The sequence below is a fragment of the Eretmochelys imbricata genome, chromosome 10 (assembly GCF_965152235.1).
Source record: "Eretmochelys imbricata isolate rEreImb1 chromosome 10, rEreImb1.hap1, whole genome shotgun sequence".
Lineage (NCBI taxonomy): Eukaryota > Metazoa > Chordata > Testudines > Cheloniidae > Eretmochelys > Eretmochelys imbricata.
The window spans coordinates 45,932,861-45,957,390 of NC_135581.1; the positions used below are offsets into that span (position 1 = coordinate 45,932,861).

Consider the following 24,530-nt stretch of genomic DNA (forward strand, 5'->3'; position numbering starts at 1 on the left):
GCTGTTACCACTCAAGAAAGAGATCTTGGAGTCATTGTGGACAGTTCTCTGAAAACATCCACTCAGTGTGCAGCGGCAGTCAAAACAGTGAACAGAATGTTGGGAATCATAGGAAAGGAATAGATAATAAACCAGAAAAGATCATATTGCCTCTACATAGATCCATGGTATGCCCACATATTCAATACTGTATGCAGATTTGGTCACCCCATCTCAAGAAAGATATATTGGCATTGGAAAAGGTTCAGAAAAGGGCAACAAAAATGATTAGGGGTTTGGAACGGTTGCCATATGAGGAGAGATTAATAAGACTGGGACTTTTCAGCTTGGAAAAAAGATGACAAAGGGGGGATATGATAGAGGTCTTTTAAATCATGACTGATGTGGAGAAAGTAAATAAGGAAGTGTGATTTACTCTTTCTGATAACACAAGAACTAGGGGGTCAGGTTTAAAAAAACAAAAGGAAGTATTTTTTCACATAACGAACAGTCAGTCTGTGGAGCTCTTTGCCAGAGGATGTTGTGAAGGCCAAGACTATAACAGGGTTCAAAAAAGAACTATATAAATTCATGGAGGGTAGAGCCAGGATAGGCAGGGATGGTGTCCCTAGCCTCTGTTTGCCAGAAGCTGGGAGTGGACGACAGGGGATGGATCACTGCATGATTACCCGTTCTGTTCATTCCTCTGGGGCACCTGGCATTTGCCACTGTCGGAAGACAGGATACTGGGATAGATGGACCTTTGGTCTGACCCAGTGTGGCCGCTCTTATTTTCTTATCCAAGTTCCTCTGAGTAGCACCATTGTGCACTGCTGAGCAGCCACCGTGGTCCTCCACAGTGGTGGTTCCATTCCAGCGGGGGATGAAGCAGCCCCTACCCACCGTCCAAGACACACACATTATTTCAACAGGATTTTAAGATATCCAAAGATATGAACGGTTTACCCCATCAAAAGAAAGTTAAAGTGACAGCTGCTATTTTACTGCAACATATAAACAAAGGATAGTTTAATTCCTAAGACATTCTTTAAGAACCTGTACAACACCAAATTCCTGGGCCTTTCCAATGAGACCTTGGAAGAATTTGCATCCAGCCGTTTTTAAAACAAGAACATGGCAGGGACTGTTTTAGAGGATACGCAAAATCTTTTATTCGTGTTTTGAAAAAAGACCCTGTCACCTCAATGGGTCAAACTACAAACTGGAGGGGGTTATTTGCAGCCAGGAGCAGCACCGACCGAGAGAACATTTGTGCAGGCACTTCAGAAATGAAGCTCAGCTTCAAAATACAAAACACAACATTTGGCTTAGACTTTTAATACAAAAACACACCGATGTACGAAAAGGCTAAAATGTGACAAGCCATTGGAAATACTGTGATTAACATTCTTCCTTACACAGTAAAAAAACAAACCCAAACTGCTAAGAAGCATTGAAATGTACATTTTCCCTTCTCACCACACATCAGGCCATTCTCTACTCAAAACTCTTGGTTACAAAAAGCATGGCATCTTCACTAGGAACTTCACTGCAACAGGACTACTCTCGATGGACCAGCACAAATAAGCCCAGTAAAAAGAGGACGGCATACTGAAAAACAAAGCAACAGAATCACGAGTCAGAATGTGCGTCCAGCTCTACAGACTAACCGTAACAATAAACATGCTTAGAAGAGCAGCCACTAAGTACAGTTTAGCTTGTGTGTGTAGAAGCTTCCCCAGCAAACCAACAAGAAAATCATTTCCTAGTGTAATGTGACAAAAATAAATATGTCATACCTTAAATTTTGGGTACTCGTTCATTAAAATAGTCACAATTCCAATATAGGGGACAAATCTACAAGAGAGAAAAAAATCACTTATTTCAGACAGTTTCCACTGAAGATTTCACAGGCTAGGTTGTGCCCTGAAATACGTACAAAGAAATTGCCAGACTGGAAGACAGGAGCGCTCCATGAAGCACAGGATACTCTCTATGAACAGTTGCTTCAGTGGAAGATGCAAAGCCTCCCCTAGGGAAAGCTTCCCCCTTAACCCTCTTTAGATAAGAGGCTGGGTTAGGCTCTGAAGCAGTCAAGTTTCCTCCCTTCCTAAATTCTTGGTTTTTGTTTTAAATCCCTGGTATTATAACTTGGGATATTCTTGTTGTCCATAAATCTCCAACATTTTTTGAATCCTGTGAGCTCCTGGCCTCAGTGATATGTTGGGGCAATCAGTTTCTCCAGCTAATTATGCAGTGCTAAAAGAGATTTTTTCTTCAGTTTCAAGTTTACAGCCTCTCAGTTTCACTGCATGTCCCTGTGTTCTTGTATCATGAGACAGGAAGACAGAGTTCCTCTTCTACTTTCTCTATAGCATTCATCATTTCGTATAACTATCATGCCCCTTCTTATTCTCTTATGCTAAGGTAAGCAACCACAATCTCTGCAGTCTCTTCATATTGGAGTTTTTCCAAGCTTCTAACCATTCTGGTTGCTTTCTGAAGCCCCTCTATTTCCGCTTTCCCCATTGTGATAGAAATCAGTGGTCCACATTCTATAATGTCATTAGAACACAGGCTCTCAAACTACATTGCACTGCGACCCCCTTCTGACAACAAAAATTACTACATGACCCCAGGAAGGGGGACCGAAGCCTGAGCCTGCTTGAGTCCAGCAGCCCCAGGCGGGAGGGCCAAAACCTAAGCCTGAGCCCTACTGCCCTGGGCAGGGGGGCCAAAGCCGAAGCCCAAGGGCTTCGGTCTCAGTTGGGGGTCTGTAACCTGTGTCCTGCCACTCAGGGCTGAAGCCCTTGGGCTTTGGCTTCAGCACGGGGCTTGGGCCACAGCAAGTCCTACCGACCCCATTAAAAAGGAGTCCCAACCCACAGTTTGAGAACTGCTGCATTAGAAGATCTTCATTGTTACTCCCATCCCCATACATTTGCTTCTCTGACTGCTGCTGTCCATTGAGCAGAGATCTTCCCTGAACTGCCCGCAATGATGCACAGGACTTTTCTCTTAGCAGCTGGCTATTTTAGAACCCAACAGGGCATAGGAGTAATTCAGATTATTCCTCGTTATGCACATTACTTGGCATTTGTCAACAATGAATTTCATCTGCTCCAGTGTAGCCCATTCACCTCATTTGGTTGGGTTCTTTTGAAGCCTGAGCTTTGATCAACCTAAATAATTGTATAATCCTGCAAATTCCCACTTCGCTGCATACACATGGGCAAATCTGTACCTAAAGCAACAAAAGCGGATGTGTGGTGCACACCAAGTTAGTTATATCAGAAACAACCCACGCCACTTGCACTGTGAGCTGAGTGACGTGGTTATCAGTACCCTGTTCACAATGAAAGTACTCCTCGATATACAAAGGGACGCACTACTTGTGGAGGGCATATGGAGTGCAACGTCACACCCTCCTCCTCAATGTTCTGCCAGAGACCTGGACACTGCCCATGGCGGAGGCAGTACATTTAAAATCCCTGTTCGTCTCTGGTCACGCCCCCTTTTATAGCTTTGCAACTTGATGTCATTCAGAGGTATCCTAGCAAGATTTGGGGTTCCTGGTCCCCGGGTGCCTGAAAACACGTTGGGGTGTAGGATTGCTAACAGAATGCAGGTAGCAGTATCTCTGAAAGTGTAGGTGTCTTGGCATTTAGGCACCAATGCCATGAGGCAGTGTGCCTCAGTTTCCCCTTATACACAGTAGCGTAGGCCTGTTATGCTTTTGCTGCTGTGCCAAGCTTCCAGCCTGTTTACAGGTATAAGCTGAAAAGTAACGTGCTTGTGGGACTGTCTTGTCACCATCCCTAGCACGTACAGAAGTTTTTCCCAAAAATTAGGTATGTCACACATCTTCGAAGGGTTTACCATTAGTATTAACTCCTTCGTCCTGACCCATAGGTGGAGTAACAAGAGATACAAGATAACCAGCCACTTTATGGCAGACAGACTCTGTTCACCCAGTCTGCATTTTTCAATTCCTTTGTGTACCATAGTAGGCGTTCAGATACAGATTCTCCTGTCTCTTTGGAGAAGGCTCTCAATTCAGGTGTGTGTGTGGGGTTTTGGCAAGGAAAGGGTGCACTGCAACCATGCCTGCCCTCGGCCCCTCCCTCTAGAATCTCTTTGTGTCGGGCCCCATCTGCTTGTGAAGCTTCCCAAATGCAACTTCCTCCTGCCTTGAAGAGACAATGTTATGTCTTGCAAGCGTAGCAGGAACAGCATCCTTCAATGGAGTGCTTTGGATTGGTAAGATCCCCCCAGTCACTCCACTCTCTGTTCCCAAAAGGTCAGCTGGGTGGACTCTCCTGTGTCCCCCAAAAGGGAAGGTGACTCTGACCCAGCTGTAGCTGTGAGCCCACCAGCCATGACAGACCCTTCCATCGGCCAGGAAAATCCGCCCCCTTTCACTCAGGTCGAGCTTGCTTCCAGCTACATTACCCTCCCCCAGGGAGATGATCACAGGACAGGCGCTGGCTCTACCCACCCCCTCCTGCAGGGTCCTGCCTTGAGCACCAGGGCTACAGGAACTGGCCTCAACCATCCCTGCCCCCAATGGCCCATTTTCCACTGCTACTGAGGAATTAAAGAGAGACTCTCCTATTTTCCCAGCAGCACATGTGACTTCACCCTCCCCTCTGGGGCCTTCAGCACAAGATTCCTTCTTGCTGCTAACGAACCTAAAAAGATCTATCTAGCTTTAACATTAAACTCAATAAGTTTACGGAGGAGATGGTATGATGGGATAACATGGTTTTGGTAATTAAATATTCATGGTAAACAGGCCCAATGGCCTGTGATGGGATATTAGATGGGGTGGGATCTGAGTTACCCAGGAAAGAATTTTCTGTAGTATCTGGCTGGTGAATCTTGCCCATATGCTCAGGGTTTAGCTGATCGTCATATTTGGGGTCGGGAAGGAATTTTCCTCCAGGGCAGATTGGAAGAAGCCCTGGAGGTTTTTCACCTTCCTCTGTAGCATGGGGCACGGGTCACTTGCTGGAGGATTCTCTGCTCCTTGAAGTCTTTAAACCACGATTTGAGGACTTCAATAGCTCAGACATAGGTGAGAGGTTTTTCGCAGGAGTGGTGGGTGAAATTCTGTGGCCTGCGTTGTGCAGGAGGTCAGACTAGATGATCATAATGGTCCCTTCTGACCTAAATATCTATGAATCTATGAAACCCTGGGACTGATTCTGCCACATCAAAAAAATCATTCCCTAGTAGAAACGGTGCAAAATTGTGTGCCACCGCTGCAACAGTTAGTGCAGCCCGCAAATCACCAGTTTCCATGTGTATCTTAACCAAAGGTGCAAGGACCTTATAACCTCCCACCAATTCTAATTCTGCCATTTTTCCTGGTAACAAATCCTTCTCCTGGATCAGGTCTCTCCTGACCACAGAAATCTCTACACCAGTGTCCCTCCAACCTTGGAGCACTGTGCCATTAAGCTTAACAGCATGCATATGCTCACTGCTTGGTTGTGTAGAAGCAACCTTTACAAATCCTGTGTGGAAAGAGGCAGTAGCCTGGGATACCCCTGTGCTCTGAGAAGCAGCAGCTTCATGTGTTACCTGCTGCCTGTTTCCACTCAGCCAAGGACACTTATTCCTCAGGTGCTCAGTCAACTTACAATGATAGCACCTTCTGGGCTCCTCTGCTTGTACAGGAGACTTGGGACGAGTAACAGGGGAATGGGGAGGTGAACGCCCCGCCTCCTTTTTCCCAGGGGTAAAACGGTGATTCTGTTTTCCACTAACCCTCTACCCCTCTGTCAGTGGCTTGTGTTTAATTGCAGCTTGTGATTGCTCATAAGAGTCTGCAAACCCAGCTAATTCCCCCACTGCATCCACCTTTTTGTCCCACAAATACTGTTTTACATCATCACTGCCCATATTCAGGAACTGTTCTTGAGTAACCAAATCACACATTTCTTCAAAGCTTGTAATGCCTTTTCCCCTCATCCACTTGTCTAACAAATCTCTCATTTCATCTACATAGGGCACATTACTTACTCCAGATCCCCTCTTAAGACTCTTGAATTTTACCCTGTAGGTTTCAGGTGTAATCTGAAAATGTTTCAAAACCACTTGCTTAAATTTACCTCAGTTTGAAGCATCAGCAATAGGCATCTTATGTCCAGAACTCTCTCAATCAATTTTGCAATCAAAGTAGTCATTTTTTGATCCTCAGGAATTGCATGGAGAGTGCACAGTCTCTCAGATGCGATGAAATATTTGGCAATATCACTGGATTCCTCATATTGCAGGCATAACCGTTCCCATTTGTGGATTTTTGGGAAAGTGGAGCTAGCTGCCGAAGGTTTTGTCTCTTCCTCTCCATTACATGCTTCTGGGTTTCAATTTCGGCAGGTCTCTGGGCCTCAATTTCTTTGTCTTTTAACTCCCCCAGGGCTAGCTGCCTCTCTCTTTCCTTCTCCTGAGCTTGCTACCTCTTTCTTTTATCTCCAGTTCTTTCAGTTGCAATAATCTTGGTGCTCCCTCTTCTTTTCTGCAGCTTGCAGCCTAAAAAGTTCCAACTTTGCAATCGCTTCACTGCTTTCACTCATTTTTCTGTTCCTACTTCCCTTTCCCAAAATAAAGGAACAGAAAACAACAAACCAGTAACCACTTTGTCTGTTCTCCAGCCACCACACTTAAAACTCACTTAAAATCACTACCAGTGTCTCAAAGCAATCAGCTGTGCACATATCCTGTTCAACTACATCACTGTGATGGGTTCGGTCACAGAGACCTCCTTGGGACTGTCACCTGACATGCTGAGATTACCTCTGAGCCTATTTTCCCTGCTAGCCTGCTGCTACACAGACCCAAGTCTTGTCCACGCCCCTAAAGCTGCAGACTAACTAAAAACTGCTCAACAAGTCACTTAACTCCCGCACCCAGACACCCAGCTCCCAATGGGATCCAAACCCCAAATAAATCCATTTTACTCTGTATAAAGCTTATACAAGGTAAACTCAAATTCTCCACCCTCTATAACACTATTGGACAGATATGCCCAGCTGTTTGCTCCCCCAGGTATTAATCACTTACTCTGGGTTCATTAATAAACAAAAGTGATTTTATTAAGTATAAAAAGTAGGATTGAATTGGTTTCAAATAATAACAGATGGAACACAGTAAGTCACCAAGCAAAATAAAGCAAAAACATGCAAGTCTAAGCCTAATACATTAAACTGATTACAGGTAAAATCTCACCCTCAGAAAAGTTCCAATAAGCATCCTTCACAGACTAGACTCCTTCCTAGTCTTGGCCCATTCCTTTCCTCTGGTACAGTCCTTGTTAGTTTCGGCAGACATCTTAGGTGGAAAGCAGGGGTGTTCTCATGACGGGGTGTTCTCATGACTGGCAGCCCCCTTTGTTCTATTCCACCCCCTTTTATAGCTTTGGCACAAGGCGGGAATCTTTTGTCTCTCTTGGTCCCCCCCTTTGGGAAATACCAGATTTAAGATGGATTCCAGTGTCAGGTGACATGATCACATGACCTGTGAGACCCCAGCTTCCATTCTTCCTGGGCTGGCCCACAGGTACACAAGAAGGTTGGTAAGTAAACAGAGCCATTTACAACCAATTGTCCTAGTCAATGGAAGCCATCAAGATTCTAAACCACCATTCATGGCCCACACTTCGCATAATTACAACAGGGCCTCAGAGTTGTACTTCATATTTCTAGCTTCAGATACAAGAATGATACATACATACAAATGGGAGGAATATATTCAGTAGGTTATAACCTTTGTTATGATACCTTACAAGAGACCTTTTGCATAAAGCATATTCCAGTTACATCATATTCACACTCAAGCATATTTCCATAAAACATATGGAGTGTAACATTACACTACTATGAAGTGAGTCTAAGACACCAGGAAGTTTTGAGACAGATGGACTCTACATAGATTTGACACCAGAAGTAGAGCCAGCGTTTGCCATTTTGGGGTGGGCCTGTGAAATGAATTTTCCGCCCCTATTGTCCCCTAGGACACAAAAGACAGGACTGAAGATTTTAGAGCTCTAGCAAGGAGATTCTTTGGGGGACACCCAAACTTTAACTAGCTCTTCAGGTCACCATCTGGGTCCAGCTGTAGGAGAAGTGAAGCCTAAGGCCTGTGCTGCGGGCTGTGCATACTTTAATATTTAGACTGGCTCTATAAGGGACAATTATCCAGGTAAGGCAGGGATCTGAGGACAATGGACTCCAATCTGCCAGACAGTTGAAGTGAACATTCAGGTAAAGTTTAGCACTTACAGCTGGCCCCGGGATGATCCGACACACCGGCCGCTGTTGGCACAGACCCCGGGGTGGCCCTGGAGCCAGCATCACCGGCCACTGCTGGTGTGGCCCTGGAGCCAACTGCTCAGATGGCTGCTGGGGCAGCACTGGGGGCACTGGAGCAGCAGCAGTCCCAAGGGCCACCCCGGAGGCCGTGGGAGCAGTGGTTCCCAAGGGCCACATAGAAGCAAGTGGTGGGAGGCAGTCAGCCCCCACCGCCAGAGCAGGGGCCAGCTGTTGGCCCCATAACTCCCCCAGATCAGCGGTGTCCCAGGGCCCCAGGAGCTGTGAAGTTTGAGTCAGGGGTATTTATAGTGAAAGCCATGGACAGGTCACAGGCCGTGAATGTTTGTTTATTGCCCATGATCTGTCCATGACTTCTACTAAAAATACCCATGACTAAATCTTAGCCTTAATTATGCCTTCCAAAGTTCAGTCAGCCAATCATTTCTTTTAATCAACCTAAATTGATTAATTTGATAGGAAAATATAAACACTCTTCAATACACCAGTTCAGCGTATGCTTTTCCTGAAAGCAACAAAAAGCCTTTTTAGTATTTAGCATCAACAAGTCGTTAAGCTATTTTGATCTTCAACTCCAATCAAAAGATAGTTTTTCTACTCCTCTTTGAAAATTTTCATCCAAGTACTACCGACATTAACTTGAAAGTGATTTTCTTTTGTTTCTTTTTAAACGTTAAGCTTGTGCCTTTACTTGATTCTTTATGGTGGGTAAAAGAAGCCTGAAAGCTTTCTATTGTAATTATCAAAAATATTCAGTTTATGGATCCCTAGTTTTTCTGGGAATGTCTTTGGGCTCTCAGGGATGTTTCTTGAGCTCTTGTACCTTAACTGAAAGAAGCATTGAACCTTTAGCAGAGATGGCCTTTCTCCCAACTGTTCATTAAGCCGTAGAGTTAAACAGACATTAACTTTAAGCAGTCTGACTAAAAAATCCCCGCCATCTTCAGTTGCTGAACTTTCATTGTCTTAGCATTTGTGCCAAAACTGCACCAGGTCCCAAGTCACCAGGCAGGCAAGACCTGAATTTTGAATGTAAAAAGCCTTTCCAGCCTTCTTTATCCATTATAAAAGCAGTGAAAGGGTACACTCCCACTGCAGATCAGCTTTAATCGAGTTCCAGAAGGGGCTACATGACAACTCATCCACCTCCAAGACAGGAAATGAGCAGAATCCTGGAGGACAGTTCACACATGGCTACCTTTGGTCAAGGCAAGCCAAGAAGTGAACTTGCCTTTGTTACTCAATTCCACACATTACCTGCTCACACACCACTTTAATCAGAAACTCCAACAGGGAAGAGCTCAACAGAAGAAAAGCATTTTCCAGTTCACACTGGAGACAAGCACTGGTCAGAGCACACCCTCCTCTGCTGGATAGCTTTACTTACCCTCTTGCTCGCCCCACCACGTCTTTCTTCTCCAGCCAGTGCTGCCCTTGTTTGTACAGCCCTCTGTCATCAACAACATTACTGTCTCCCTTTGTCAAAAATTTGATGTCTCCATTTTGCCTTACAAAGAAAAGAGACCACAGGTCACAGATGAGCCACTAACAGATATTCTAAGCAAGCACAATGACTGCAGGGACTAAGATATACAAACATTTCAAACCCACAGGTTTGTCAGAGGTCCCAGCCAAGAGGAGCCCTCCCCCTTCAAAGCATTTTTGGAAGGGCAGATTAAATATTTAGAAACATTTAAAACATGAGAGAGAGAGCGCGCTCCTGCCCCCACTAATTCCAAAACATTGATGTTCTTTCCTAGGAGTTTCTGGATGGCACTGATGGGATGTGTGATTGCTTCTCTCTTGGTAATTCTCTCTCCTGCTTCTGATCCTTTTTGCCTCCCTTTCCACCTGCAGTGTCTCCTGATACTTCCTTCCACCTTTCTAGAGCTCCCAAGTGATGCATATTTCCAAGTGGCATCCACAAAATGGTGCTACCAACTGGGCTTTGGCGCATTCCAGTCACTTGTGAATGGTCCCTTGAAAGCATGTGCCAACTGGAGCTGCTCTTATAGCTTGGTTCAGCATGTCATGAGCTTCCCAGTCTGCAGGCCTACTGTCAAATCAATTGTCTGCAGGAAAGGACGTGGAAGCTTTTCATTGTGTTCACTCCCTCCACTGCACTCGAGCCTACGGGTACTCTGACACTGTCTGCAGCCAATAAGAAGAAAGTCCAAGAGGAACGCAGAGTCAGCTGCATTGGAGTAGCCGCAAGAGTGTCCTTAAAGTGTCTTAGGTAAGGACGGCCTTGTCATAGGTACAGTACATGAAGCCTGCCTCAGACAGCTTATTGTTGCAATTCAGCAACAAGTGAGAACGTCAAAACAGGAGTGTACAGTGCAGGTCTGCTACTCTCAAAAAGGATTCGCAAAAAGAAAAGGAGTACTTGTGGCACCTTAGAGACTAACCAATTTATTTGAGCATAAGCTTTCATGAGCTACAGCTCACTTCATCGGATGCAAAAGGATTATGCAACAGTGGCTTCTTCTTGCAGTGCAGATCTGAACCCTGGAGATACTAGCTATCAGAATAAGCAGGTGACCTGAGTGCCAAACATAAGTTGCCACTCCTTCTCATCCTTATTAGCCCTGCAGAGTCCCCAAGCTCTGGGAGGGGGAAACTGGATTCTAACCTGTCTCACAAAGTGACAGAACTGTTAAGTAAATTCTGACAGCAGAATCTTTACCTCTGGAGGTAGAGAATGAATCCAGTTTAGTTCTTAGTCCAGAAGCACTTTGTAGGGCTGATGGGTAGAACACACTTTGCTTTATAAACAAAGGAGATTTGATCTGGAGTCAGAGGAAAATATGAATCTGCGCATTTTTGGTTTTCAATAGGCTACAGAGTCTCATACGGACAGCCCATTACTACACAATAGAAATTGTAAATCAGGAAGCTAGAGGTTTTGGCCACTGGGTAGAGAACAGCTGAGCGTTTTGGTATCCAGGGAGAAACAGGAGGCAGCTTAAGTCTAGGGTAAATACTCAAACTCGCTGCTGGTGATGGCAGAAATGTCAAAAATTAAGCAGTTATCTTTATATGTCAGAGTTAACACCCATTGAAATGAATGTGGCAGGTCAGACCTCAGACCTGTTGCTTCAGGCTGTCTGCTCTGCTTCACACTGCTCATGGCTTTAAAGGTTATCTTTACAAACAGGAAGACTAGATTTAATACTAAATGTAACCTGAGATTCTGGGAAAGACGGTGGATTCCACAGAATGCAAAGCACAAGGCCTTGCCTATAGTCCATTCATCCATGGCCATCTCAACACTCAGCAACAGCTGAACAGATTCATATAATTCTTTAACAAAAAGTTTAGCTCTGAGGTAAAGCCAAGGATGGGAAGTTTGGGAAGGAAGAGGAAAGTTTCGTAAAGAATCCACATCTCAGCCTCAGCGACACCTGAACTGGTTGCATGCAGGAGGAGACTGGATGACCTTACAGGTTTTTTCTCTTCTAGCAACTATCTGTCAAGGCAGTGCAAAAATCTAGTAGTATGTATTAACAAAAGGAAAAAGTATGAGAAGTGTCTCTTATGTGGGTAAATTTCACAGATTAATCTTAAAATACTGTACATGCAATGTGACATTGGAACCACCAAGACCTCCATATTTCCCTATTTTATTTTTAAATTCAGGATGTCCAAGTGCAGTTCTACTCTGAGAAGAGACTAAAAATATCACAATGGGTTTTCTTTATTGATCAAGATTTGTGTATAAATAAATAAATAGCAAAGAGACTGGTCCTATTAACTAGCAGATCTGGAACCCACCCTGAGAGGAGAGTTAAGCGGGGCTGCCCAAGGACAGCAGCTTGCTGAAACTGAAGTCTGGCAAGACAGATCATGCTGGTGGGGAGGGAAGCACTTTGTAGAACTCATCACGACTAACATCACCCCCACCATTGAAGCATCCTACCCTCCAGATATTGAGATGATTCACAACTTTGGGGTCATTCTACACCCCACTGTTTCTAGGTACCAACATAGCTGTAGCTACTAGAATTGCGTTGAGGCTGAAGGTGAAAAGCCACGCTATCTATCAAAGTGATTTGGCTGTGGTAATCCTCGCACATGTGACTTCTACACTCCATTACTACAATTCATTGTGTCTAGAAATGACTCCATCAGTCCTGATAAAAGCTCCAGGTTATTTGTAATGTAGCACCACCACCTACTGGGAGCCCATCACCTCTAGACACCACTCTCTGCCTTGGCTCTCCATGGAATATAGGATCCAATTTAAGAGTCTCAAATCCCTCTACGGGACTGTCCCAAATTAGCTGAGGAACTGCCCCCATGTGTGACCACCACCACATGCCACTGGAAACATGGAAGAGGGAGTCTCATGAACACAGGATGGAGTTTTCTTGGAAGCTGGCTCAGAACTGCAGAACTTGCTCAAGGAACGAATCAGAATGACCATCTCACCCACCTCAGAACAAAATGCAAAACTCACTCTGGCTCAAGGTTTACAGAGAAGGAATGATACAATCCAGGTAACCAGGCCTTCCTAAGGTAGATATACCCTGTCCCAGAATGAGAACAAGAGAATTGGCATATTAAAAACCAACACATTTTAAATTAAACACACTACTTATATCTAAAGGATCCCAAAACGTTAAATATATAGAAGTCACTTCACTGACCACTGAAATGCAATCACCTTTGGGGCAGAACAGAGCAGCTATATAACAGAGAATATCAACACTATCCAGCAGTATGGGACAGGAAATGAACAGTATTGTATTCCAGTAACGTTGCAGAGGAAGTTAAGGGAGGCAGAATTGCCCATAGTTGGTCAGGACTCCAGGATTAATCCCCAACTTGTGAAAAATGGCAAGAGATCTTTAGCACAAGTTATCAGGACCTGACAGTAATTCACCTGGATGAAGACCCTTCCAGCAGCATGCTATTTCCTGGCACTCTGGGTCAGTGTTGAGGTAAGAGCCTTCACAGCACTTCCTCCAGAACCCAGGCTTTCCTTGATGTCTCCCATCCACTTACCAACCAGACTATTTTTTGAGATAAGCACAGCCCAAGGTACATGGCTATAGACATTTGCTATACAATTACCCCAGACGCGATACGTACTTTTCATGAATTTTCAAGACTCGATGAACTACTGGAATTTCCCTTCCTTCTATCCTGAAGACCACAATTTCTCCCACCCTGATGGGATCTTCAATTCGGTTGGTTAAGAACAGGAGATCTCCTCTGTAAAAAGCAGTCTCCGTGCTGCCATTGAAAGACAAGGAAAATAGAAGTTAGGAAACAAGGACATTTGAAAAACTAGAATCAGTGTTTGAAATCTATATGGTTTCAAGTAAACCCCAGGAAATCCTCCCTTAGGAAAGAGCCCCTGAGGAAAACAATCAAAATATTGAAATCACTGAGATGCTTTGATATAGACAAAGTAATCCCATAGTTGTAAGACAATCAAGACAAATATATACAGAGGATCATTAAATTACATCCCCTCTCCTCCACTTGGCCCTCCTTTCTTTCTATTCTCTTGAGACTTTCTCCCTTCCTTTCCCTACAAAACATACAGCTTCACCCCAAAAAAACAAAAGGTTAATATGAATCATTACAAATGTACACACGCCGTGTTAAGGTCATGTTTAAATAATTTTGGAAAAAAGGGAATGTTAATGATAAAACAAGATATGATCAATATACAATATGTTACTTAACACAGTTAATCTGGTATGAAGATATGCACCTATATATCAAGACAATGTAATTGTAATATCTTATGGCTCATCACCCAAAGTATCCATAGTCTACCCCCTCGCTCCCCCCTCAAAACTAAGAGTCCCTGAGGAAAGCAGTTGAAGCCAAGATATTTCAGTTTCACCCACACTCTGCTTTGATTTCCCACCACTGGCAGCCATCAGCCTTACCACCACCATGCCAACCAGGCAAGGCTCTCTGGTATCCAGACTGACTCTTAGTGGTAAAGAGACTAGTGGCCACCAGCAACTTGTTTCCCCGCACTGCTAGAGCTGCACCAGGACTACTGCAATGGTGGGAAATTTTCGGCCATGTCTGTGCTACAGACTTTGGTTGATGCAAGTTTTGTCTGCATGCAGTAGCTGAAATTAGCATATTGCTTTGGTGTGGGCATACTTGGCTGCTTCCATTGGCGCTACGCATATTCACCCAGAAAACTTGTGCAAAGTGCAATGCAGTGCACCACAAGTATGTATCCAGTGTGCCATCTGCTGCAATGCCTTTTGGGGGATTTTTGCAATGTGTTGTAGGATAGTAATGACTCACCCAAGGATCTGCAGGAGCTAGGGGTCAAGTTTTCAGCATGCAACTTTCTCCATCCCATAATGTCATCCATATCCCACAATTTTCTCACCTTTTTAAAAAATCCCACTCTGACAGAAGCACAGAGCCCGCAGAACTCTGCACTGTTCTCCCAAATGTTGCAAACTCAAGACGTGTGATTCTCCTGTACTTGCAGACCCACAGAAAGTACAGCAACAACGGTGGACACGAGGATTTCTTTGAGAACAGTTTGCTGAGCGACATTGCAAAGAATAGTTCAAGGTTGTTGGTGACATTCATGGAGCAGCTACAGATGGTGGAGAGCAACTTTTGGGCCCCCAAAATGAGCACTGACTGGTGGGATCACATCTTAATGCAGCTTTGGGACAATGAGCATTAGCTGCAGAACTTTTGGGTATGCAAGGCCACATTCTTGGATCCGCGTGCCAAGTTCATCCCAGAGCTCCAGTGCATGGACAACAGAATGAGAGCTGCATTGACAATAGAGAAGCGAGTGGCAATCATGCCCTGCAATGTTGGATTACTACTGGTCAGTGGGAAATCATTTTTGAATTGGGAAATCCAGTGGGGGCTGTTGTGATGCAAGTGTGCAGGGCTATTAATAGTCTCCTGCTATGCAGGACGGTGACTCTCAGCACTGTGAAGGACATAGTGGATGGATCTGCAGCAATGGGATTCCTGAACTGCCCGGGGCGGCAGACGGCATGCACATCCCTATTTTGGTACCAGCTCGCCTTGCCCCCGAGTACAGCAACAGAAAGGGCTACTTTTCTATGATTATGCAAGCGCTGGTGGATCATCAGGGATGCTTCACAGATATCAATTTGGGCTGGTCAGAGAAGGTGCATGATTTCTCCCATCTTGACGAAAACAGGACTTTTGCAAAAACTGCAACCAAGGACATTCTTTCTTGACCATTGGATTACCATTTGGCACTACTGAAATGCCAACAGTGATTCTGAGGAACCCAGCCTATCCCTTGCTCCACTGGCTCATGAAGCTGTCCACTGGGCATGGGGACAGCACCAAGGAAATATTCAACTACCATCTCAGCAGATGCAGAATGACAACTGAAGGGGCACTGGTGGTGTTTACCCAACAGATTGGGATATTTTTCTCATGGAAAACCCATTATTATAGCTGCCAGTTGTGTTCTGCACAGTATCTGTGGGGCAAAGGGAGAAAAAAAGCTTCCATCAGAGTGGAGAGCAGGCTGTCTACTGACTTTGAAGAGCCCAACAACATGGAGGTATGCAGTTGAGGGAGGCTTTGAAAATTCACTTTAGTGGTCAGTTACAGCAGTGTTTTGTGTGGAAGCGTTCTCTGGGCCTGGAGCTTTGGGTGCTGCAAAGAATTGCATAGTGCTTGCTGTACATTTATAACTATGACTGTTCATTTTACTGAAGCTATGAGTTCTGTGGTGCTTGGTTTGCATTTACAAACATTGTTTGCTTTGACTACCACTATTCATTCTGCATTTGTGAACTAAGATAATTTGGTTCTCCATAAACAAAACTTTGAATGGGAATAAATAGTGCAGAAAATCAATGTGCAAAAACACCCCACAGGCAATGTTATACAGATTTTTAACCTAACTTAAAGGGGTGAAAATTTAAAATTATAAACTAAGTAAACACACGTCCACTTGAGTGCACAAATGTAGTTCATTGTGGGCCCACATACACCAGCCGTTGTTCTTGCAGGTCAGTATGTGAGGCTGTGGTCTTCTCTGCTGTCTCCCAGGGTGGAGTGGTAGGCACAGGCAGTGGTAGGCATGCGCCCTCATGATGCCATGGGTATGTTGGAGGGTGTAGGGAGCAGCAATCATGGAGTTCTCCAGGGACCGCAAAGGATGGAGTGTCCAGGAGTTACGGACCAGTAGTCTTTGCATTTGCTTCCTGAGAAGACCCATAATGTCTTGGAGTATTTTCCCACTCCTTGTCTTGCTGGGACTCTTGGGCCTTCCTACTGTCCTCTGTCCTTTTCCATGCTGTTGTTCATATTGGCCCTCCAAGCCTTTTGTTCCTCGTCTGATGCAACACTGGCTTGTAGGACTTCATTGGACATGTCCTCCATAGTCCTCTTCTTTCACCTCGTCCTTGGGGTCAGGCATTCTGCGGGTGTAGAGGGCACATCCTTCAAGGCTGCCATGACAGAAGCTACTGATAAAAAACACAGATGTGACATTGGATTTACAGGCACATCCATTATTCACATAAGCCCTTAAGAAATGCTTATTAACACTTCAGCTTTGGATCGCCTTGGTACAGCACCACTTTCCGGCCCCAGCCACAGTAAATATTATCACCAGGTGTGGGGAGAAGAATCTTCTGTTGTATGAAGATATAAAAGTTCATTCCCTATTCCATCAGTATGAGTATAGAGCAGGGGTTCTCAAACTTCATTGCACCGCGACCCCCTTCTGACAACAAAAATTACTACACTGACCCCAGGACAGGGAACCGAAGCCTGAGCCTGACCAAGCCCCGATGCTCTGGGTGGGGAAAAGTCAAAGCCACTGCCCCAGGCAGGGAGCCAAAGCCCAAGGTCTTCAGGCCCAGGTGTGGAGGGGGGGCTGGCAACCTGAGCCCCACCACCCACGGTGGAAGCCTTTGGCCCCAGGCAGGGGGCTTGGGCTTCAGCCCCGGGCCCCAACAAGTCTGACACCAGCCCTGGCGACCCCATTAAAATGGGATCCCGACCCACAGTTTGAGAACTGCTGGCATAGGGCAATGGTATTGAACACTGGCACTATTTTCCACAGGCAGTGGTAATTTTAGCTGATCTCACCCAAGGCTCACAAAGGCACAGAGAACACAGCTGCTAATGGCATCCTAAAACCACACTGGCCTATATTCTGCTAGCCTGTTTACTACAAAGGTACAAGCCAATCTCATCGAAGAGCAACTTGGGAAAGTATCCTACCTTGGAGGAAGGAATAAAGCAGCCATTCCTAGAAATCTTTGGGAGAAGACTGCAGAGTATCTCCATGAAAGTTTCATTGAAATCTTTCCAGAGGACAAAAGGGACATCCCTATGCACATAAAGCATGCTGCATGGCCCACCCACCATCTAACCCACCGGGGAATGAAAGACAGATGACAACACTACCTCCTCTTGAAGGAAAAGTTGTTCCTTTTGCCTGTCTTCTTAACTTGGGGATGGGCCAGGCACCGTCCTTGCATTTAAACATTGCAAGGAAAGGTATGCACACACTTATCCGAGTTCCCTTTCCCTTCATCAGGCTCATCCACACTTGCCAGGAGGGACTGTGGCGGAGTCTCAAGCAGTTCCTGGTTTGCAGCATGGCCAAAGTCCTGGCTGTGCATCGTCATCCTCACTTTGCACAGTTGTGGTCGGTCTCAGACTTCTCCAATGTATCCGCAATGGTGTGCGGGGTGCTGGTGGGGTCTCTGCCAGGTATGGCATGCAGTCTTTGAAGAAGCGGCAGATCTACCACACAACACCTGGTCCACTATTGTGCTCCCTGGTCTCATGGTATCCCTGGCAAATTCCTTAACTTTCACACAGCTGCTGATTCCAGTCGTACCTTTTGCCTGCGTTCCCCATGCAAGCTGCCTGTAGATGTCCATAGCTGTGCTTGCACAGCCTCTTCTTCCCACAGGCCTGTGAGATCCAATACTTCCCCTCTACTCCACGCAGGAGCACATCTAGTACTCCTCTGTGTGCATGAAGCAGACACGGTTAGTTGGGCACCTGCACACAAGGGTGAGCTGCTAGGTGTGCTTGCCAAGGTGGGCAATCAGCAAAAAGGATTTCAAAAATATGCAGGGTGTTTTAAGGAGGAGATGATTCTGGTCTCTGTTAGCCCTGTCCAGTGGAGTTTAAAATTGTGACCAGAGCAGTCACTGTCACAGGGAATGGGGCATTGTGGGACAGCTGCTGGAGGACTGTTCGGGTTAACACAGGTCATGCAGTATCTACACTTGCACAGTGTTGACCTCAGAGGTGGTTTTACTGCATGAGTAAACAGCGTGCTTACGTTGACCAGAAAATTTGCATAGTAGATACGTGCACAAATAGGTCAATGCAAGGTAACTTACGTCAACTTAACTTCGTAGCGCAGACCAGGCCTTAAGGTCAGTTTAGACACATCCTTTGTGAATTCACATTACGCTCAAAATAGAAGGGCTCTCAAGTTCCCAGACAGCCTGTGCTGGAGATCGGTTCTTGTGATTCAGCATGTCTCCTCAAACAATCTCACTGCAAGCACTCCTACCCAAATTTTTTCTTGTAAATGGCAGAACATTACAGCATCCCCTAACCTTTTTAATTGCAAATAAAATCATAATAAAAGGAAACGAACTTCAAGCACTGCATGTATTCCCATCGTACCTGGAGATACTAGGCAAAGGTTGCTTCTCAGAAGATAACATAATTTCACTGAAAAGGGAAAGTGAGTTTATGGCCTCCCATCTTACTCAATGGGAAGTGGGTGAAGTGCCTCTCATCAGCACTCTGAGGAATCAGCAGTAAGAGATAGAAGTTTCACTAGTTTGTTTTCAAAAGTGACGTGATGAAAAACAATGACAAGCTGCATAGCCAATGTCCCCAGAGACCTGGACCTGTGAAGTCAGTCCATGTACATTCTGGGGAAGCCAGTACCTGCAATAGGTACAGTAGAACCTCAGTTACGAACACCTCGGGAATGGAGGTTGTTCGTAACTCTGAATTGTTCGTAACTCTGGTTACATCATGGTTGTTCTTTCAGAAATTTACAACTGAATATTGACTTAATACAGCTTTGAAACTATGATACAGAAGAAAAATGCTGCTTTTAAACATCTTCATTCAAATGAAACAAGTACAGAAACAATTTCTTTACTTTGTGAAATCTTTAACCCCCCCCCTTTTTTTTTTTTAAGTAGTTTACGTTTAACACAGTACTGTGCTGTATTTGTTTGTTTTGTCTCTGCTGCCACCTGATCGCATACTTCCCATTTCAAATGAGGTGCTTGGTTGACTGGTCACTTCATAACTCTGGTGTTCGTAACTCTGAGATTCTATTTTATAGCCACTCCTGCAGGAATTTCGGCAACAGGAAGCTACTTCAAGTCATAACTTGCCGACACCAGCCCCACTCATTTCCTATTGCATTTCTTTGCTCACACAGAGGCAAGATGCTATGTGAAAGAATTTCCCATTGAGTCATATGCATAGTGTTCAGCAAGAGCTACTGAAGTGGGAAGGACAACTTGCCGAGTAGTCTTACAGCTCATCAGATGACCAGAAAATAGATCTCTGGGCATGGAACAGAGTGGTCAGCACACTCCTAGCCTTGTTACAGGAAAGCAGCACAACACATTCAATCGCAAGCCAAGACACTAAACAATTCTGTTCACATTTGTTATACTCATAGCAATCATAAGTTTCCCCGCTGAATGTCTGTCTGTTACATTGACTTCCTCATGATATCAATTTCACTGCCATTAAGAGCTCGTCATGTACTTTAAATATACATGTAGCAGCAAGATGGAAAACAATGAAGACGGGGGAAAATAATGCATTTATATTTTCTGTTGTATTCCACAATTTAGTTTCAGTTCAAGTTGCTATCCTTTTGATAAGATAATCTTTATAACATAAATAGATGCACCGCTGTAATGGTAACCCAATCTTGCTGAGAATCAATAGACCCCCCCCCATCCCCTCTACTTTACCTGTGACCTCCCTCCTTCGTCACTTCTTCCAGACATCTTCATGCTCACTTCTACGCTATCCCTTAGGCCTGGAATGTCTGCACTGAACCCATCCATAAGGCCATTACACTCTCTTCCTTCCATGGCCCACAAAGTCACAAGACCTCCTTGTCATCCAGCAGACATCAGGCTTCCATCAGGCTAAGAAAGCTCAACGGTGGTGGTGGGTGATCTGCAACTCTGGGGCGTGCATCCACTGGCTTCTTGGACTCCTCTGAGGAGCAGTGGGCTGGAAGAACAAGAACTAGACTAAAAGGAAGTCTGGCTAAAAAATATACAGGAGATGCTGGACATTCAAACAATATATGAATGAATACTTCTCAGCCAAGCCATCTTTAAGCCAGTGTTGCTGAAATTCTATAAAGACTGAATTACCTGTGTTCCTTTCCTGAATGGAAACATTCAGCCTCCCCTCCTCTCAAAGCCAGATCCATGTCATGACCCATTTGCCACACTTCATGAGAAATCTGAAAGTCAAACAATTTTTACCTGAGTACCACTACAATGGGACATTCACTTCCTGTAACCACCATTAGCCCCTTCCAGATCATTAAAGCTGAGGAGACAATCATCCCAAAGTTTAGCACCCAATAATACAGCTGCAATAAAAAAAAGACACTAGGTTAAGGGAGCACAAACATGGACGTGTAGTAACTTTATAAGGGGTGATGTTGTGGAGAACGAGGAAAACAGATTTCCAACAAGTGAGTGACTATGAGGTACTGCCTTTGTAAGTGAGCTAGGTCTGAAGCAGTGGCGGATTTACTGTGAAACAGTATGTGCCCTGGCTCGGGTCTCGCGGGCCGGGCACTTGGGTAGCCCGCTCCATGGGGGGAACTGCAGGGGCAGAAACTGTGGGGGGGAGTAGAACAGGGAGGGAGGGAGACTCACCCGCAGCCTCAGGGGAGTAGGCGGGAGGTGCGGGTGGCGATGAGAGCTGCAAACACACGCCAGAAGATGCAGGAGTACAGGGTTGCCTCACAGCTGGCCGGAGAGAAGCGACGCTTTGGAGGTGAAACTGCCACTTCTCTCCAGCTGCGTGGCTGCCCCCTGCTCCTCCTGCCCATGGTCACGCTGCTCGCCGCTGCCTGGTGAGTGGCGGCTGGGCGCAGCCCACCGCAGGGGGGAGCGGCCAGGGCATGGGCGATGTTTCGGCTCTCCTCCCAAGCAGACAGGAGAGCTGACAAAGCACGAAAGTGGGGGGAATTTGCACTCTTTCAAAGGCTGCAGTAAATAACTTCCCTCCAAAGTTGTGGGCAGAGCAGTGAGAATCTGAGTCCAACTCAGTGCCACTCAGGGCTTGTCATGGGTCACTACAGCTGCATGCTGCCTGTTACTCAGAGATAAATGCACAATCAATCACAAGCTAGCCTCAGACGGTAAGCTCTTTTGGCACAAGGATGTAGGCTTAATATATTTTTGTGTAGTGCCATATCCTGTATGGCACTTTATAACTAATGAACATGAACTATAGGATGCATATATACCACTTTTAAGCAATCATACAGAGATTTAGGTAATTGGAGCATTTAAATCCTGAGCTAAAAGGTTCTGATCTGGAATTTCCCAAAGCATGGCACAGAGTCAGTTAATACAATGTTTTCGTCTAAGCTTTGGCCCTTGAGTTGTGGTGTAGTCTTTTGGGGCTCTGCTAAATAGCTGCTGTGTTCCATCACAGAGGTAGCTACCTTTCAGGAGTGGCGAAGTGATTTCTATATACTCCTTATCTACCCAACAAGAATATTCAGAGGATTGATTTGGTTAATCTTAATTTAAAGCAATTTCTGATCATCAGAAAATAAATATTTTAAAAAACCTTCCCCTTGGAGTCTGGCATGATTAGGAGGACAGACAGTTTATAGTTAACCTTAAACTTCTGAAAAAAAGAATGGGGGGGGGGGGGAGATAATAGAGAATGTTCTTTTTCTTGGCTGCGTCCCGGGAGAGCGGGGGGCAAAAATGAAGCTGAGCACAGGGCCCCACTAACTCTAAATCTGCCACTGGTCTGAAGCCCAAGAACGGGATGCTCCTCCACTAATGGGCCACTCGATAGACAAAGGAGTCAGAGCAGGGGGGCAGCGCGCTACAGCGACACTCAGAACGAATCCGTGCGACCCCCCAGGGCCACTGCCAACCTGCTCAGGCCTGGGGACGAGCGTCGGGGGCTCCAAGGCTAGTCACTGCGGTTCCTCACCGGCCACACGAGCCAAAGCCCGTCCCCACGCCCCTCACCCGGCTCAGCTCCGTGGGCGGGCGGACTGAGGCGCTGGCCGGAAGGAAGAGGAGGCGCCGGCTCTTACTCCCCCCACAGACCGCCAGGCTCCCATGGGCCATGCTGGGCAGCTCCACGGCCTGCGGCAACAGGACGCCCCAGGCCAGGGCTCCCCACGGGCGCCTGGTCCGGGCCTGCAGGGCAGGCTGCGCGTGGCCAGAGACCAGAGCCCCGCCAGGCCCGGGCGCTCCGCGGGGGGATGGAGGGGGGAGCAGCAGGAGCGGCCAGGCCACGCCAGCCCCAGCGCTGGGGGCCTCACCTGCCGCTTGTTCATGCGCCGCACATCGTCCAGAAAGTCCAGGGAGAGCATCGCGGGAGCCTCCGGCACCGGCCGCCAGCGCGCCACTTCCGCTTCCGGTCTGCGGCCCCGCTTCCGGCTGCTGCTGCCCCAGACCCCGCCCACAAAGCGCTTTGCCGCCACTGGCCCCGCCTCCATCATCACCCCGACCTCCCCCCTCCAGCCCCGCCCACATCCCTTCATCACCCAACCCTGACCCCCGCCTTCATCTCCCCTTCTCTCTCAGGAGCATCTAACTGAACTTTCACGGTAGAAACGTGCAAGACCCCCAGACAGGGGGTAGCTAAACACATGAGAATTATTTTCTTCCCTCTTGCACCCTTGAAGGTATTCGCTATAGCAGTTTTAAGGCTTGGGGTGTAAACTAGTGCAGACTAGATAGAACATCTGCCTTTAACAATCACTTTTCTAAAACTCTTCAGTCATGCTGTAGGGAACCCATCATCAAAAGAAGAGACCATGAGAAGCCTCTGGGGTGAGAAAGCAAGCACTAGAGCAGATGATCTCAAATGCGGTTGGGATCCCAAAGTGGGTCACAACTCTGTTTTAATGGGGTGACCGTGGCTGGCTTAGACTTGCAGGGACCCAGGGTCAAAGCCCAACTGCCCGGGGCCAAAGAGCTTCAGCCCTAGACAGCATGGCTCAGGTTACAGGCCCCCTGCCTGGGGCTGAAGCCCTTGGGCTTCAGCTTTGACACCCCCCAGGCTGGTGGGGCTGGGCTTTGGGGCAGTGGGACTCAGGTGGGCTCAGGTTTCCGTCCCCGCCACCTGGGATCATGTAGTATTTTTTGTTGCCAGAAGGGAGTCACAGTGCAATGAAATTTGAGAACCCCTGCACTAGAGTATGTGTTAGGAAATGCCTGGGGGGCAAGCTGGCACATGTACCTTGCACTGGGTTACCCACCCTGCTTAGAATAGAATGGAGCCTATCCGCATGTTCTTGGATGCTTTTATTTGAAATAGTTTGAAGTAAACATTATAGCAAGGCACAAATGCCACTGCAGATTAAATAGATATGTGATGGTTTGGGAGTGACCCCTGCTATTGTTACTCTACATAGGCTACCTTGTAAAACATTCCCTAGGCTAATGTACACAGTATCAAAAAATACAAAGAGTTCCAAACTGTTTGTATCAAAACACATCAAGACAAGAAAGTAAGCAATTCAAATCCAATAAGATAAATAGTTTTTAAATTAGTTAAACGTCATAGTGAACAATAATGAGCGGGATTTTGTCTCAACATAAAAAGTGTATTGAAGTAATTATATTACACAAAGCATGTGAAGAGAACAAATAAGGAAACAGCACGGAAACAGTGAAGAGTCAATATGACTATACGGAAATAAAAAGTCTCCAAAGTAATTTATAAAATTGAGTAAAGATGGGAGATCTGCTATCAAAGGAGCTAGAGTACTGGAAGCATTACAGTATGGTGCTCTCTCAGTTCAAACACATTTATGGATGCCACTCTCTTCCTTGCCTCATCATGTGTATGAAACATTCCATGCTACTGGAACGGCTGCTAGTAGTGCTATGAGTCTGATTTAGTTATATGCTGCACAGAAGGATACACACACTGGTGTTAGACTGACTTTTCTTACTGTAATCACAGTATCTGCTTCAGTAT

At 45.9% G+C, this 24,530-nt stretch overlaps 1 protein-coding gene across 3 annotated transcripts; it reads right to left on the reverse strand.

Moving 5' to 3' along the window:
• Positions 1-1,126: 1,126 nt before the first annotated feature.
• Positions 1,127-22,950, reverse strand: LOC144270817 (signal peptidase complex catalytic subunit SEC11A-like). 3 transcript variants are annotated; one of them, XR_013347250.1, is made up of 7 exons: positions 22,864-22,950; positions 20,822-20,931; positions 13,407-13,550; positions 9,700-9,819; positions 6,096-7,314; positions 1,779-1,836; positions 1,127-1,590 (listed from the first exon to the last, which is right to left on the reverse strand). XR_013347250.1 is itself a non-coding variant. In XM_077827618.1 (6 exons), exons 1-6 carry the CDS (start codon positions 22,912-22,914, stop codon positions 1,540-1,542), a joined length of 534 nt encoding a protein of 177 aa, XP_077683744.1. In that variant the 5' UTR covers positions 22,915-22,950; the 3' UTR covers positions 1,127-1,539. The 3 variants fall into 3 exon arrangements, 1 of the variants encoding a protein (XP_077683744.1); XR_013347251.1 differs by having other exon boundaries at positions 6,096-8,817; XM_077827618.1 differs by lacking the exon at positions 6,096-7,314.
• Between the last annotated feature and the right edge of the window lie 1,580 nt (positions 22,951-24,530).